We start from the raw sequence: 18,876 nt of genomic DNA on the forward strand, positions 1-18,876 counted from the left end.
CAAATCAACCCAGACATCAGTTGAGCACTTTGGGCAACCTAAGTGTGGCATGGATTATTGTGACTGTGGTGGCATTTCTGAATGCCCACTTAGAGCAAGTTCTTATGCAGTACACACAGTATAAAGACTGAAACTGTCCCCAGCTGAAACACTTTATTTAGCTCAACCTCTAAGCAGTCAGGTGTTGCGTTAACACTGCGCTGTAGTCCATAAACCACTACCAGTCTGGCAATGGCTTCATATGTTAGGTATAACTGCTAATACTTTTAAGTATCACATCCTGTTGATATGCTTTCACATTAGTCATTTGTTATCAAAGTTCAAATATCTAACAGTTACTCCATATATACTGTACCCTGATATACATACCATGAATAAGCCTAGAACCCTGAGGTCATGGATCATCTCACTGAATGCAACTGCAGATTTTTAAGATGTCAACCAAAAGCATGTTTATCCTGTTTCAGGTTAAATACACCAACAGGTCCAAGAGGCACAAGCTTTAGAAGTCATTAATCTCATGGAAATGTACAAGTTAAAAAAAAAAATTCCTGCAGCACTTCTTTGGCTCATTGTGGATTCACATTCTTATTGATCTTCTCAACATGGCTCAAGAGTTTTATCAATGCAGATGGATTGTATGGGAAAAGATTTCTTCTCTGCAACCTAGAAATAGCTTTTTGCAGTTCTTCCAGACATTTTGTTGATTGGTAAAGCATTATTCTCAGGGGAATGTTATCTGAAGACAACACACAAGTCCAACAGGATGAGGTATTAGATTCCTTTTGTTTCAAAGGCAACACTTCAGACCTGAGTGTATTCTGTTTATCATCTGTGTAGTTGCAACCAGTTTCCCCCCTCTCGTCTTCATTATTTGAAGGCACCTGCTTTGTGTTTACCAAACACTCTTTCCCATCTGATTCTAATTCTGAATCTTCTGAGCTGTCATAATCAACAAGGCTTTGAAGAGAACCCAGCAGAGATGTACTATCACTGTATATCAATGAGTTAGACTCTGCAACTTCATTATCACCTTGCTCTGTTGTAAACACTAAGCAACTGTGAGAAGCAGTCAAAGATCTTAGAGTTTGTGTTTCTGGTTCACAACAAGCATTTTGCAAACTCTCATCAGTCATACAGCTTTGCTTTTCTTCATAAGGTGTCTTGATGGAAGAAGAAACTGATTGAAAAGTGTGATGCTTGGTATCAAAATGGCTACAGGCCTCTACAAACTGATGCCAGTCTTTTTTAACAAGCTTTAAGTACCTCACCAAGTACTCCAGAAAGCAAGTTTCTGAGGAAATCAAAAAATCTAGAAGTACTGTGGAATCAAATGCAATTTTTTCTAGAAAAAATAAGAAGATGCAGTGAGGATTAAATCCACTTGCATGGGTAAGGAAGTTCCAGGTTCCCTCGTTTTTTTGGCTTAAGCTGTCAGCAGCATCACTCCGTAACCTGAAAAGTAAATGGATTCAATTCAGTGGAAGTTCACAGACTTGTTAAAGCCAGGTATGCTCAGGACATGCTGCTCCTGCTCTTTCATTTTGTCAAAAAGTGAAAACCAAAAAAGAAGTTTTTGTATTAGAATGACAAAGAATGAAGGCAGGTGAGGCTAGAAGACTGGACAGGTTAGGAAGCCAAAGCACTTTAACTCACTCCTTAAACTGCACTCCTCCTTTGGAAACATTCTGGAATAAACAAAGTCACTTAAAATACATAAATTGTTATTTTAATATTTTTGTAAACCTCAACAAAGATTAACTTTCAGGACACTAAGCACACTGAAAAAGAACAGTCTACTCATGTCTTAGGTGCCTAAGAAGAACTGTATCTAAGATACTACTTGCAGTAGCAACATTTGAAGCCTGAGGAAAATTTCATAAACTAGGATAATATCTTATGTGGTAATTGAAACAAAACAGCAAAAGTCCAGGACAATTTAATGAAGAATACATTGCAGTTCTTAGCAATAGAAGTTTTTATCAACTAGTGAGAATTACAGTCCTCAGAGGACTACTTTGCCAGAAGTCCCTGAATTCTTGGAATTTGTGATGGTTTTAAGACTGTCTTTTTAATTTTTCTTCACCAAGTTTGACCAGAGAAAGTGAAAGAATGTAAATAAATCACTATTGGATGTAAGAAAGCAAAATAATGATTATTCTAAACACTTCCATTGGAGAGACAGAAATATTTAAGAATACTCAAAACAAGGTTGGGGAGTTGGGCAGTCTCAGTTTGCTTGGCGTCTGTCTGCCTGCTTCTTCTTTCTGGCTGAAGATAACATGCTGACCTTGACAAGATAAGTCTAACAGCCTCTCTGCTTCTTGACTCTGCCTTCTGCCAAGGGGATCTAGGGGGAGTCCTTCTGGCTGGGGGGGAGGCCCCTTGGGGGAAGAAAAGGGGGCTTGGTTGTACTTTTGTGTTGATTGTACATATTTGTAAATGTTGTGAATAGTGTTTATTTGTACATATTCATTGCATTTCATCATAGATTGTAGTTTTACTTGTAAATACAGCTTTCATTTGCTTCCAGACTGAGCTAGCCTGGTCATTGTTGGTGTGGTAGGGGGATTTCAGCTCTCGCACTGTTACAGGGTTTAATTATAATACTGCATTCTTGTCAAGCTCCCAGTGTTGAAAGAAAAGTCTTGCTTTTAGCTTGCCTTTTAACCACTATTTTAGATTGTGAAGTCTTCACATCCTCTAATTCAGAATAATTAAGTACTTAATAGGAAACTATTACACAACTCCCTCATTTCAATCAAAAAACCCCCACTTAATTTATCAGCAGAGTTAACTGCTCTTACACCATAATTATTACATTGTCCTGAGGTTTGTTTTTTTAATAATTAAAAGTATTTTTTGCTTTATACCCAAGTAATCAATGGAAATGTTATGTGCATCACAATGACTTCATTAAATTGCAATTCTTCATAGTTCTGTCAACTAAAAGGTACACTAACCTATCAAATTTTAAATAAATGAGTAATAAAGCTTTAGCAGCTTCCCACATGTCGTCATCTTGCTCTATGAAAATCAAGGAGAGCCATTCGCACTGATGTACAACTGGGTGAGACTGCAGGGAAGACTTCAAATGACTCCTCCAGAACATCAACAGCTGGGACATGGAACTCTGAACATTTCCTGAAGAAAAAAAAAACAAAACAACCAAAACCAACCAACCAACAACAACATAAAACCTCACCACACAACATTAATTTTGCTGTAATTTTGTAACTAAACCAACAGACATTTTATTTTTTAAATTAACAGTGCAAAACAGTTCATGAATGCATTTATCATTCCTCAGCTCAAGCATTTAACTCAGCAACAGATTAGGTTAGTTCTTCCTTCTTGGCACCAAAGAAATCAAGAAACATCTAGCAGAAAACCATAAGCAGTTTTCTAACCTCAAATTCAATGTGAATGGCTACTTAAATACCAGAATTTGTGATCAGAATTAGATGCTGATGGTAACAGTTACAAGTAACCTATCAACCCCTCTCCACCCAAGACAGTTAAGGACAATTTATCAAACAGCATTCTTGACTTCCTTGGAGTTCAAGGAAGAATAATCACAGGTCACCCAGAAGGTTTTGGGTACAACAGGATGAATCCTCACACCTAAATTTGCACAATAATGAACAAGGCCACACCTTCAAAAAAATTGCACAGATCAGAAAACCTACAAAAAAGTGGCTGTACCAGCACAGCTGGAGTTTATACTCTCCTTTGGCTCCCCAGTTAGGTGGCTTCCTTGGTACATCACACACTACAGAAAGGTGAACTGCTGTCAAGGCACTGCCACAGATGCCACAAATGAGTATTCTGCAGAGATTCCATCTCAGTTGTTCTTCCACATGAAATAGCACCACGACTGTGATGTTTTGATAGGACTGAAGCAACCTCCCCCAGTGTGATTCACTGTAGAAATTAACTGTGGTGATGTATAATGGATGAGAATGAATTGTCATTTCTACAGCAAAACAAAGTATGGAGCTTGTAGTATAGCCATATTCCTTATAAAATAAATTCTTCATGGATGATGTTTGTTTTCAAGAACATTTCAAGGTCTAAAATCCTTGCTGAAGGACTAATGTACGTGACACTGTCCTGGCAATCTTGATTCCCCTCCGTCTAAACACTGCATTCTTGGATGGGAAAAGCACCTTAAATTTGATGCCTTTTTAGTGCAGCAGATTACTCATAAAAATAACTTTGTATTCATATGACAGATGGACTCTTTCCCTTAGTTCAAGAAACTTACTTCTTTAAAACTAATGATGTACCCAGGTAGCAAGCACAAGGTATTAGTTACATAACACAGCATACACTCAGTGTTTAGAAAACAGAAGGAAAAAAAAAAAAAAAATATAGTGACATCCATCTTTAGCTACACCAAAGGCACTATGGAAGTGTACTATGGCTCGAAGAGCTCAGTTGCATAATTTAAATATATATCTATATAAAAATAATATATGTATGATATATATGTATATAAATATATAATCTATATATAAAAATATATATATGATTACTGCTTTTGAAAAATTTCTTGCAACTTGAGAATCAGTTTTACTTACCACCTCATCATGTGGTTTTCCTCAACATTTCAGATTTGCTTTTCCTTTTTGCAAGTAGCACAAACAGCAAATTATCTTTGTTTTTAATCTTTACTGTTCAGACTGAAATCCTTCCCTATAAATCAAAGCTATCTGGAAATTACTCTCAGGATTGAAATGAATTAAAGTTAAGCCCCTGGAATTCATGTTCACTTAAAAAAAAAAATCAAAAAACACAAAAAAACCGCCCAAGATCAACAAGCTTCCCAGAAGGCAAGTTAACATATTAAAGCATTTTGGTGCTTATTTTAACCACTTAATTTAATGTTACTAAAGCAGAAGCACCATTCCTTTCAGCATGAAATTCCTCTTGATGGTTGGGGCATTTGAATCTAATTAAAGAACTTATTTTTGTGGCATAAATCTGGAAAAGAAAGGAGGATTTCAATTTCTTTTTATTTTAAGAAAGAATTTTCACAGAGATGTCTAAAACAAATTTAACCTACTTTTTTTAATTCACTTGTTCAAAAAGGGGATCGTAAGTAAAATATTCTCTACAAATTCTTACTAAACCTCGAAGAATGAAGCTGACATCACAAACAGAACATTTCCCCAAAAATGGAAGAAGTGTCAGAAGATGCTTTGTAGAGGTCTACAGCTCTTTTGCACATTCGGATAAATTAAAAAATGATTTTATGCTTCCTACATAATGTAGAAGTAAAATAGCATTTAGGGTAGAACTGTTAGTAAAGTCTCTCAATATACATAAAACATTGTAAAATTCATCCTTGTTTCAAAAGAAACAGAAATTATTCTTGATTGACATATCATCAGTTGGCTGACAGCAAGGAACACTTGTACTTGACCAGAAACTCCTTCAGAATTGCCTTTCCATTTTTGACATGAAAGGAAAAATCATAGCCAGGGACAGCAATCAGATGATGCACATCATGTGCCTCTCAGAGGTAGAAGGAAAAAGGGATTCCAGGAGTGTCCCTCAGGCAAAAAGCCTCACCCCACCACTTTGCTATAGCGCAGGAGAAGACTACAAACTGGCTCCCAGTGTGACACAGTGAGATGTCCTCTGCCATCAGGCACACAAGTTACACAGCATTCCCTTGCCATCCCACTGCTTGCCTCCTGGCATTGCCCCAGCACAAAATCTGCTCTCCTGATGATCTAATTCATCTCTTCAGGAGAACAAACACACTCAGGTAAGCAGTAATGAAAAGTATGCCTCACACCTACTAATTCAAGGACTAGACATAGAAACCAGGATGAAGAACACAACCACTACACTCCACCAAGTTCCCCAACTTTCCTCTTACTTTACAGCTTCATTACTTTTACCATTCCTACCACGGCTGGTTTTGCCCTACTAAATTATTTGTGCAGTGATCTGTATCTCTTGGGAATTCCTGCGCTGACAACATCCACTTTCCAGATATTTTGCCAGCTTATCAGGCTTTTGCTCTTGCTCAGGGGTGAAATTCCAAAACACTGGAGGTGACCACTGGCTTAAGCACTTACCCATACTCTTCCACACACACCCTGCCACTCAGAATTATCCAGCGCTCTCCCCCCATCACTCATCTTTCCTAGTGGGGCCAGTCAGCTTAAACCAATACAGTGCTGCATGCTCTCTTTTCCAACTGGAGAAAAGCCTGGTGCTCCTAAGCTGGCTCATCTATTTAAATATTAACATCTGTTCCTAACAGGAAAAGTTTTCAATCCCAAATGCAGATGTTTCAAGGACCTCATGTTGCAGAGCTAAGGAATGCAAGGAAACAACTATAATTAGGCAGGACACAGTGACAGCAGGTTTTCTGGCTGGGTCTTCTCTTTCCTCCCTCCCACCACCCCTAATTCAGCTCAATTCCATTCATGGTCTTAATCAGTTGTCAGGACAATCTGAAAGCTTTAAAATTCTTAGTTTTTAATGAACAAAGCTAAGAGACTATTACCTTTGACTTCAGCTTCTGAAGCAGCGTTCTGAAACTTGAATTCCAGTGCTTTAAGCACAACCAAACTTAAGGCTCTGAGAGCAGTTTGGTCAGAACCACCCTGAAGAACATCTCCAGGAGCAGGATCACTGCTTCCAAAGTAGCTGGCCTTTTCCCTCAGTGGGATCCTATTAAGCCAAGACAAATCCACAACCTGCAGAACAGCATTACTCAGAGCAAGCGTATCCTCATATAGTGATGGAGTTTGTGAGAACAGTGATTCACTCGTTGCATCTTCTCTAGACTTGTAAAGGACACATTTTTTAAGAAGCATAATGAACTTCTTCTTGATTAAATAGTGAACTGATGAGCAAATGATGTTCAGGACATGAGAAACTTTCAAAAACAATACTCTCTGGCATCTGAGCAGTTCTAATTCATTTCTGGAAGCCAAAAGTGCTTGAAGTAGATCTAAAAAACTGATCAAACTGTTTGCAGCTTCAGAATAAGGAGAAGTATATTGGTGACTGTCAAAATGATGGAAGAGAATGGAGTTATAAAATTCTTCAAGCACAGCATCAAGAGGAGCCAACAGCTTCTTCAGAACACCTACAGCAACAAAAAAGAATGTTAGTTGGAGTGTAACACAATCAGCCAAATCATCAAATAAGCAGAAACCAGGTGATCATAGCTATTTAATTTTTCAGGTTTTAAGCATATTTAAACCACTACATTTTTAATAGTACTTTGTCACCTTTCTGTAAGGAAGAAAATGTGTTCTTCAGAGAAGCTGCTCCAGAGGAGATTACCAGTAACATTCCCCCCTCTAGTGGGCACTCCTGCATTGATAACATCAGCAAACTCCCATTGTACCTGCTTTTAGTAAAACCTCATTTTTCAGCACACTGTTGATAACAGCTGCTAGAGTCCAGAGACATCCTGCTGCCTGGGCATTCACAGCGCACCCTGAAAGAGTCTGCAAGCTGAAGGCAAACCAGGTGACATTTAATGTGTTCTAAAAAAAAAAAACACATTCAAAAAACAATCACCATTTATGCAGTTGCTGTGCAAATTAATTTAAATCATAATACAGTGGTTAAAAATTGTACCTAAAAAGAATCAAATGTAGGCATAAAAAACATACACCGTATCTGCCCAGTGCCTTTTAAGTACCTAGGCCTTGATTTTCAAATGTGAAGTCACATATGCATGCTATAAGAGTTATCTGTGTCATCCAGAAAGGGAAACTCCTGAAGCCATGTGACCTTCCCAAAATCAGATCACACTGGAGACAGACCATATCTGAATTCACAATTCCCAGACACAGAACACTTTGCAAGAAATATTAAACACACATTTCTGAGGAAAATGTACCTTCAGAGATGCCACAATGGAAGCTAGGTGTGTCGGTGTGAGCTGAAATTCCCCCCCCACCAACAATAACCAGGCTAGCCCAGTCTGGAAGCAAATGAAAAGCTGTATTTACAAGCAGAGTCTAAAATCTACAATGAAATGCAATGAATATGTACAAATATACAAAATTCACAACATTCACAAATATATACAATCAACAGAAAAAGCACAACCGATCTCCCTTTGCTTCTCCCCAAGGGGACCCTCCCAAAGGGGCCTCTCTCTCTCCCAGGAGCTTCCCCCCAGACTCCCCTGGACAGAGAAGCAGAGTTTGTTAAGCAGAAAGTTGTTAACTTAGCTGCCAAGGTCAGTACGTGTTATCTTCAGCCAGAAGAGAAGAAGAAACAGCAGCCAGACAGCCCAGCAACTGCCCCCACTGCCGAACGCAGAATGTGCAGAATGCCTACTTTGTTTTGGGTAATAGTTCTTAAACATTTCTATCTATCCAATGGAAGTGTTTAGAACAATCGTTATTTTGCTTTCTTACACCCAATAGTGACTTATTTACAAACTTTCACTTTTCTGTTTTGAACTTTGCAAGGAAAAAATTAAAAAGACAGTTTCAAACGATCACAGTCCACCCCTTCTAAACAATTCCATTGGCTGCTACTACCATTTATCTAATTTAAAATAATATCTACAACAATAGCCAGAATGGACTATGATCTTTATTCACCTATCTCAGATGTAGATGATTCAAAAGAGTCAAATCACAGGAAAAACAGCAAACAGCTTGTTTCCTCGCAGATGGAGCGAAGAAAGGAACAGGGACTCTCAGGTGACTCAGGGCTCTCAGGGTTCGTGCACCGTAGATCTCATGGACTTTCCTCTTGGGCGCGATGCTGTATCTGCACAACACTCTGAATTTAACCTCTCTCAGCCAAAGTTAGATTTCTTTGTGGAATACACTGAATTTCACCATTTTCTTGCATCACCCAATAGGTGTGACCAGGACCTTCAGCAGAAACCACCCCTCGGACAGGTTTGGCCTCTCCTGAAGGAGAAAATACCCAAACAGTTTTGCCTAACAGATTCTTTTCTCTGATAACAGGAACTCTATCACCTTCCGCCTTTCGCAACAAATCTGATTGGGCAGGTCCAGCTCGATTCACTGAACCTCTACTATTCACCAACCAGGTTGCTTGTGCTAAATGTTTCTCCCAGTTTTTCAAAGATCCACCCCCCATGGCTTTGAGAGTGGTTTTCAGCAAACCGTTGTAGCGTTCGATCTTCCCTGCAGCTGGTGCATAGTAGGGAATGTGGAATATCCACTCGATGCCGTGCTCTTTGGCCCAGTTTTTCACAAGATTGTTCTTGAAATGAGTTCCATTGTCCGACTCAATCCTCTCTGGAGTTCCATGTCTCCACAGGATTTGTCTTTCCAGACCAAGAATGGTGTTACGTGCAGTTGCATGAGGAACTGGATAAGTTTCCAGCCATCCAGTGCTTGCCTCTACCATAGTCAGCACATACTGCTTACCAGATGGAGAACGAGGTAGAGTGATGTAGTCAATCTGCCAGGCTTCACCATACTTGTACTTGGACCATCGGTCACCGTACCACAAGGGCTTGATCCGCTTTGCCTGCTTAATAGCAGCACAAATGTCACAGTCATGGATGACTTGTGTGATAGCATCCATGGAAATGTCAATGGATCTGTCACGAGCCCATCGGTAGGTTGCATCTCTGCCTTGATGTCCTGACGAGTCATGGGCCCACCGAGCTAAGAACAGCTCACCTCGGTGTTTCCAGTCAAGATCAGGATCAGGATCAGAGTTTGTGTCCACCTGGGAAACTCTTGCAGCTAGATCTGCCTGATGGTTGTGTTGTTGTTCTTCAGTAGCTTTGCTCTTAGGAATGTGAGCATCGATGTGTCTCACTTTCACTGGGATTCTCTCAATGCGAGCAGCAATGTCTTGCCACAGATCTGCAGCCCAGATTGGCTTTCCTTTCCTCTGCCAGCCATTCTTCTTCCAGTCTTTCAGCCAACCCCACAAGGCATTGGCTACCATCCACGAGTCGGTGTAGAGATAAAGCTTTGGCCATCTCTCACGTTCAGCTACGTTAAGAGCTAGCTGGACAGCTTTTACCTCTGCGAATTGACTGGATTCTCCTTCTCCATCTCTCGCTTCTGCAACTCTGCGCGTTGGGCTCCACACTGCAGATTTCCATCTCCGCTTGTTCCCAACCAGACGACAGGAACCGTCTGTGAACAAAGCATATCTCTTTTCATCATCAGACAGATCACTGTAAGGAGGAGCTTCCTCTGCACGAGTTACTCTCTCCTCTGGAGGTTTTGCACAGCTTGTGCCTTCTGGCCAGTTTGTGATCACCTCCACCAAACCAGGCCTTTCGAGATTTCCCATTCGAGCTCTCTGTGTTATCAGAGCCATCCACTTAGACCAGGTAGCATCTGTTGCATGATGTGGTGAAGAACCTTTGCCTTTGAACATCCAATTCAGAACTGGCAATCTAGGAGCTAGAAGAAGTTGTGACTCAGTTCCAATCACTTCAGAAGCAGCTTTCACTCCTTCATAAGCAGCTAAAATCTCTTTCTCTGTTGGAGTGTAGTTTGCCTCTGAGCCTCTGTAGCCACGACCCCAGAAACCAAGAGGACGTCCTCGTGTCTCCCCTGGAGCTCTTTGCCATAAGCACCAGGTTGGACCATTGTCACTCGCGGCCGTGTACAGAATGTTCTTAATGTCTGGACCAGCTCGGACAGGTCCCAGACCCATCGCTTGGACTACCTCTCGCTTGATCTGGTCAAAGGCTGCTTGTTGCTCAGGACCCCATTGGAAACTGTTTCTTTTTCGAGTCACATCATATAGAGGTTTCACAATCTGACTGTATCCAGGAATGTGCAGTCTCCAAAATCCCACTATGCCTAAGAAACGCAGAGTTTCTTTCTTGTTGATGGGATTTGCCATGGTGGAGACTCTGTTTATCACATCCATTGGGATGTGACGGCGACCATCTTGCCACCGTACTCCCAGAAACTGGATTTCTCTGGCAGGTCCTTTCACCTTGTCTCGCTTGATAGCGAAACCAGCTTGCAAGAGATTGTCAATGATTTTGTTACCTTTCTCGAAGGCTTCTTCAGCAGTCTCACCCCAGACGATGATGTCATCGATGAACTGAATGTGTTCTGGAGCTCCACCTTTCTCTAAAGCATCATGGACCACTGCATGGCAGATGGTTGAACTGTGAATCCACCCCTGGGGCAAACGATTGAATGTGTACTGAATGCCTCTCCAGGTGAAAGCAAACTGAGGCCTGCATTCCTCTGCTATGGGAATAGAGAAGAAAGCATTAGCAATGTCTATGGTAGCATACCATTTGGCCTGCTTGGATTCCAGCTCATATTGGAGTTCCATCATGTCTGGTACAGCTGCACTCATGGGTGGAGTTACTTCATTCAAGGCACGGAAATCAACTGTCAGAGGCCACTCTCCATTCTGCTTTCTCACAGGCCAGATTGGACTGTTGAAAAGTGAATGAGTTTTGCTGATGACTCTCTGACTCTCCAACTGATGAATCAAGTTTTGAATGGGCACCAAAGAGTCACGGTTGGTTCTGTATTGTCTGTGATGCACAGTTTGAGAAGCAATCGGCAGCTTTACATCCTCTATCTCATGTTGTCCCACAACTGCAGATTCATCTGAAAGCTCAGGTCTAATGGACAACTTCAATTTTCCTCCATCAATTTCTACAGTTGCTATTCCAAAAGCCCATTTGTAACCATTAGGGTCTTTAAAACGCCCTTCTCTCAGAAAATCAATTCCCAAAATACAAGGTGCATTAGGACTTGTTACAATAGTATGTTTCTTCCACTGCTTCCCAGTTAAACTTATGTCAACCTCTATCTTAAACAACTCTTGAGATCCACCAGTGACTCCCTAAATAGTTATAGATTCTCCCCCTTGATAATTTGATGGTATTATGGTGCACTGAGCTCCTGTGTCAACCAAGGCCCTGTACTTCTGAAATTTTGAAGTGCCAGGCCACTGGATGTACACATCCCAATAGATTCTGTTATCTCCATTATCCCTTACCTCCCCCTGGCAGAAGGCAGGGCACCCCTAATGGTGGGGATTACCTCCACATGTACAGCTGGCACAACGTCCAGCACCAGAATTAGGATCACTGTTGGAGCTATCAGAGTTGTTCTGGGAAACTGAGGAAGCGACAGCTTCCCTCCTGGTATTGCTACCTCGGGATCTGCCCCTCTGCAGCTCCCGTAACCTCTTGAAAAGATCAGAAGTTGGTTGACCATCCCATCTGTTCATGTTCTCACCAAACTGATCACGCAGAGTTATCCAGATACTGCCACGTGATTGCCTCTGCTGTCTGTTTTGGTTTGACCTATTCTGGAATGGCCTTCTTGGAGCACATCTGTTTCTGACAGCTGAAACTTGTATCCATCTGGAGGAAGAGGAATCAGAATCATCCCCCTTCATCAAGTTGGATATGGAGGTTTTAAGTTCCTCCTTCAGCTCTTTCATGCAATTCTTTATTTCTCCAGACAGAGTTTCAATGGCTGAAACCAAAGAAGTATGTGCGAGACTATCCTCCAATTGCCTCATTTGGTCAGTGAAATGGCCAACAGTAGGAGGCACTCCACCATAATTTCTTGCCACAATCCTGCTTGCCAGAATAGTAGCATAATTAGGAGGAGCAAGCTTAATGAGCTTTTTGGCAAGGCCTGTTCCAACAGGAATTTCATCAGGATTCAGAGTCTTATGATCTCCATACATTACTTCCCTCACAGCAAATTCTCTCAGACGCTTGATTCCCTCAGCTATTGTGGTCCAAGGCTTAGGGTTCCATGGTAAATCATCTCTGCTGGGGTACCTCAGCGAGACTGCCAGTAGGAGGCGTGCCCACAGAGAAACTTTACCAATGCACTTGCCTAGATGCCTGTCTATGCCTGTATCCTTTGAGAGCATCCCCAACTGAGAGGCCGACTTGTCACCTACCACCAATGCTGGGGCTCCCATATCAAAACATCTGGCTAGCCAAGACAGGACTGGCTCATTATCTCCTCTGATGTAATCCTTCCTCACATGTCTAATTTCCTGTCTGGGTGCATTAGCTGACTGTATGTCATCCTCATCATCATCATCCTGAGGTTGCTGTCCCCATAATCCTGTTGTAATCCTCCGTTGAATTTCCTTGAGTTCAGAGGCTCTGCCAGCAGTTGCTAATCTACCAGGGTCTACATCCTGACCTACATCTCCATCATCCATGTGGGGTCTCAAGAGGTCTACCAGAGTTTTAAGGCTAACCCTCTCTTCCTCACCAGAAAGATCTTTCTTAACAGAGGGACCCTGAGTAGAAGGACCCTCATCTCCATCTGCACCATCTCCTGCAGCATCTGCATCTCCTCCTGCAGCTCCTTTATGCTTTCTGCTTACAGTGGCCACCAAATTTACTGGCTTGGTTTTCACATTCACAGCAGAGTTGGAAGAGCAAGTAGCCTTATGTCTTTCTTGACACAGTGCTATCAGTAGCCATATGATTATTCCAAGAAGCAACAAAATTAAGGCAAGCACAAGATATCTAGGGTACCACTGGTTCCAAAGACCCTCTGTAGTTGTAAGAGGAGTAACAAACTCAAACGTGTCTTCTAGCGCATCCATAGTTGAGTTACCATAGCTTCTAAGCCCAATAAGACCACAACAGAATTCACCAACATTCAGTAACTTGTTCTTAACCCAAAGAAATGACTTATATGCCACATATCTCACAATCTTGTCTATCATGCAAGAAATGGCCCATCTGTTGACAATCACACTGATAATAGATGAAATAGAATGACTCAGAATCCAAAACAGCTTCATTTTGCTTCCTAATCTGAGCAGAAATAAATCAGAAGCAATCGAGCCCCGAGTTGGAGCGCCAAAAAATAAAAAGTGTGTCGGTGTGAGCTGAAATTCCCCCCCCACCAACAATAACCAGGCTAGCCCAGTCTGGAAGCAAATGAAAAGCTGTATTTACAAGCAGAGTCTAAAATCTACAATGAAATGCAATGAATATGTACAAATATACAAAATTCACAACATTCACAAATATATACAATCAACAGAAAAAGCACAACCGATCTCCCTTTGCTTCTCCCCAAGGGGACCCTCCCAAAGGGGCCTCTCTCTCTCCCAGGAGCTTCCCCCCAGACTCCCCTGGACAGAGAAGCAGAGTTTGTTAAGCAGAAAGTTGTTAACTTAGCTGCCAAGGTCAGTACGTGTTATCTTCAGCCAGAAGAGAAGAAGAAACAGCAGCCAGACAGCCCAGCAACTGCCCCCACTGCCGAACACAGAATGTGCCGAATGCCCACTTTGTTTTGGGTAATAGTTCTTAAACCTTTCTATCTATCCAATGGAAGTGTTTAGAACAATCGTTATTTTGCTTTCTTACACCCAATAGTGACTTATTTACAATCTTTCACTTTTCTGTTTTGAACTTTGCAAGGAAAAAATTAAAAAGACAGTTTCAAACCATCACACTAGGATACTTATTTCACTAAATAAATAGCAAGTAAAAAAACCCTCAAGTAATTGAAATACTCAAACAAGAAAACCCAGCAAAGCATTTGATTAACTTTTGGTAGGTTATTACCTATTTCTATCTACTGCATCCCCTAACAGCTATCACATAACCGAAAAAATAATTATAGGCCACTTTTTAAATACCTATATTGCAAGCTTAAAGAGAATATTTCTTGTCATCTAGACACATTTTACCTTGAAACAGCTTCAGAAAATTGCAGATTTTTATATATAAAGACATTCCACCTCCCATTACAAACTTCTGTTAAGCATCTGATCTTTCTTTCTGTGCTTCATACCTCTGCTAAAATACTTCAAATACTCTCTTGGAGTATTAATTACATCTCTTTTCTATACATCACTTACAACCCAAAGGTCTTAAGTGGGAGAACTATCAGTATTATCTCATGTACCCTTCCTGATACTGCAGATAAAGATACTTCAAAGGAATCGTGCAGTATTTTGAGGGCACTAACAGTCTGTACACATCAGGGGACTGTGGATATGCCTCTCAGAAAGCTGGACTTTAGCAGATGTGCAGGCAAGAGATGGAGAAAAGGAGCAGAGATGATGTTGTTTTGTGGGTCTGGTCATGAAAAGAGCCTCTTTAAAAGTACTGAGTTCGCAGTACTTATATAGTGACTGCTTTTGTGACATATAGGCATTATAGAAACTTGCCTCTGGAGTTAAGCATAACAACTTGAAAGCACATATTGACCAAGTTATTGCTTTAAGCTGTGAAGTTATGCCATACCCACCTCTTTCTTCAGCTGGAAATATACCAGAGATGCTAAACATTTTGAAGCCATGTGAGACAACAGCTGATCATGACTACCTAGCAGACAAACCTGCAGATGTATAGAAAGAAAAAGTATCTAAAGCATGTTCCCTTTTTGTATCCTCCTTATACAAAAAATCTTTCAAAGCTAATACAAGCTTACCAATTTAGAGTCAATTTTTGTCCCCGTCAGAAGAAGGACTATGATTTCACAGTACTTCTGTCTCACACTGAATTCAATTTCCTGGGATTCTGCTCTAGCAACCACTGTCTTGAGCAAGGTTAACTGAAGCAGCATCACTTCTCGCTGACAGAATGAGTTCATGTTTGCAAAGCTGTTTGATATATCATCTGCTGTAGGGACAACCACATCTGACGTATCAGTGTCCTGATGGCTCCCAATACCACCATTAGGAGATGGCAGATGCATCCAATTACATGATTCATCTCTTTCTGGTGGCTGGTCAACACACAGATTGAGTAAAGAGGTGTAATGATGGCTTTCCTGTGCCAGTGGAATGCCTACCAGTACATCCTTATACATCTGCTGCAGAAGAGGGATCTTCATTATGAGAATGTTGAATATTCCAGCAAACACCGTATATCTTCAATGATTATTCATGGTCATTGCAAAGCAGCTTCCAAGTTGTTTTTACCCAGCAAGAGAAACAGAAGCACTGTCACATGTTTCTCTTCTAAGTTACCTAGAAATAAATAATTTGCTGTTACTGGACTTAACAGATTACTAGAAAGATGCAAAAGAACATCAGACATTTTTAGAGTTAATACTACCATTATGAAAATGGTTTTGAAAATAAAAATTCACTGCCCCAGTAAGACATTAAAATGATGTAAGAATTACCATGCTGTGAAGAACTTTACAGTTCCAACATTACACTGCTGACACCGACACTGATTTGCTGCAACAAAACCAAAGATGACTATTACTAGAGACTACTTCTGAAAGATACAAGAACTCGCATCAAACCTTTCCTTACATTGCTGAAACCACTAAAATGTCATTCGTTTTGTGACAGATTCCTCCAAGAACAGGCACGAAGCTTCAACTGCAAGTTTTCACCTCAACTGGCAATGTCTATTGATCCACTAAGGCCAGATATGGCAACACCTCTCAAAAAGCAAACAAACAAAAGGAAACCAAAGGCCAAGACTTGTCTTCTGCTGCACATAGGCTTAAGCTGAGTAGTGTGAACACACAGGAGGGGAGAACTGAGCTCTACTTTAGTAAGGTATACCAATGAATTCCTTCAGGTATACAAGCGTGGAACTCTGAACACCTACTCTTGAAATGCAAACCAGGTTTGGGGATAACACAAGCACCAGAAATACCTCAGTGCTGGTCCTATGGGCCCAATGACTGAGAAGTTTAAAATTAAAAAGTACTTAGAATGTAAAGCTTACTAGGAGCAAATATTCAGGAAAGCTATAAAATAAAAAAATCTTTCTCACCATCTCAATGGAATATATCCTTCAATCAGAACGCTGGAACATCCACTATAGCTTAAAAAGAACTATTAAGAATTCAAATCTCTCTTCAAAGTGTGAGCACTGAAGCGTCCACAATTTTCTAACCACTGGCTGGCACTAGATAGATACATATCTGCCCAGAAAACAAAAAGGACATACTTAAGAACATCAGGGTTGGGTTTTTTCCATAGTAATAGTGATACCAGTCTGTAATATCCATCTTTTGCAGACAGTTTTAACATGTTCTCCAACTAGAACTCTTAATTAAAGAAACCCCAATAAAGTCATTACCTTTATCTACTGTGAAGTTAGAAGTAGGGCTTATGCCACTTACAGGATTTTTTTTTTTGCAGGGTTTTTGGATCCTCAAGTCTGACACAATCAACCAGGTAGACTCCTGAAGCCATCTGCCTGTAGTGGGTTTTTATTTAAATGTCACATTTCTCCTTTCTTACCAGGGGAAGAAAACAGCTCAATCCTCCAGCTGGTGAGAAACTCTTCCCATCTACATGTCAATGACACCTACATTGATCATCACACCAAGCATTTTAAATTACACTTGCTTTTTAGCAATGCTTTTAGAATATTAGAAACCAACCAAACATTCAGTATATGACGCATTTTTGGTTTAGTTTCTAATCTTGACAAGGTTCAAATGCACTATCAATGACACCTTCATTTTGCCAATTCAACTTCCCCTGAAGTGTGCATTGATAAAATGGCTTCCTCAAGGCAAAAAGGATTAGGGGCTGACCAAAATATGCTACCCAGACTCCTCAGTTCTCCCACCACCAGGCAGTATTTCCTTTTCTAGGTTTCGATTCTTTTCTGAATAAGAAGCTGCCTGCAGGGAGTGATGTACAATTCATTCTGGTGTGACATTTTTAAAGATGCATTCAGTGCTGGGTAACCTGACACCTCCAAAATGTTACAGTATGTTCCTCACCTAATGGAACTAAGAATCCTTCCCCTGTCCTTTGCCATGATCCACATTTTAGATGTTAGAAATAAATCTGATACTCCAGACAAATTCCTTCTTCTTTTGCAGAATCTGTGTGGAATTCTACTTGAGATGGAAATTTATGACCTGAAACCTCATAAAATGTCTTCAGAAATCACTCTGCATATTTTATGTAACTATTGTTCCTATCTTTGAGTTTTATTTCCTCCTAAATGAATACGTAATAAAGTAAAATTACCTCAACACATTTACTCCTGTGTTCAACTTGAACTATCATCCTACATGGTAAATGAACAGATCTCTCGTGCACAAATTCTTGTGATGCAGCAAGGTTGTTAAGGCAGAAGAGATTTAAAACTCCTCTAGGACAGGAGCTATGAGATTTTTACATTCACCATAGGATACTGGTTGTGATTTCTCTGATCCAACCATAAAACATTTATAGTATACCATTAATTTGCAGGGCTCTCTACAAAAACGTCTCTAAGACACATCTCGCTCACACATGATAACAGTTAATGAGTACAAATCATTAAAGGAAATTAAATGTGAGGGAGCTTATTTTGAAGAAATTTACTTCAAAGAGGGGGAAGACTTCTGACTAGATTGGTTTCAGACACAGTAAGGGATCACAGTGAAAAGCTCAAAGCATTCATACACAAGAAATGACAAACTCCAACACTTACTTGTATTATTTATTTGAGATATTCACGGCAGCATCTAAAATCCAATTAAGATAACGTCTCACCGTGCCAGACTCCTGCATATAGAATAGGAAACAGTTCTAAAAACCCTATATATGGACTGATCAGGCAGCAGATAGAGAGAAAAACTATGGAGGAAAACAGAAATCAAATGCGTATTTTGTTATACGTTATCTGATAACCACTTTAGTTAGGCTTTAAAAATCAAAGCCAAAGTCATGTGAAGCTGCAAACAGAACAAGAGAAGGAAGCTAACGGAAAGGAAACAAAGACTTGGAGATGAAAACTCAGATGGCAGCTGAAGCCTGTAAGGTTTTAAGGAACATCATAAACCAAGCAAGGGAAGCTCGAGTGGTTGCAATGCCTCCCAGATATCCTAAATCAGTTATAAAATATGTATATCTCTACAAGCTGTGATACTTAATTTAGCACAAAGCCATAGAAAGCATTGATTTGAATGGACTAACACTGTTGATGTTGTATTT

General features: G+C 40.4%; 1 protein-coding gene across 1 annotated transcript; it reads right to left on the reverse strand.

Moving 5' to 3' along the window:
- Window positions 1-531: 531 nt before the first annotated feature.
- Window positions 532-15,806, reverse strand: LINS1 (lines homolog 1). The gene is made up of 6 exons (XM_054388165.1): window positions 15,402-15,806; window positions 15,219-15,308; window positions 7,379-7,520; window positions 6,527-7,114; window positions 2,964-3,144; window positions 532-1,455 (listed from the first exon to the last, which is right to left on the reverse strand). Exons 1-6 carry the CDS (start codon window positions 15,804-15,806, stop codon window positions 570-572), a joined length of 2,292 nt encoding a protein of 763 aa, XP_054244140.1. The 3' UTR covers window positions 532-569.
- Between the last annotated feature and the right edge of the window lie 3,070 nt (window positions 15,807-18,876).

Source organism: Indicator indicator, chromosome 16 (assembly GCF_027791375.1).
Source record: "Indicator indicator isolate 239-I01 chromosome 16, UM_Iind_1.1, whole genome shotgun sequence".
Lineage (NCBI taxonomy): Eukaryota > Metazoa > Chordata > Aves > Piciformes > Indicatoridae > Indicator > Indicator indicator.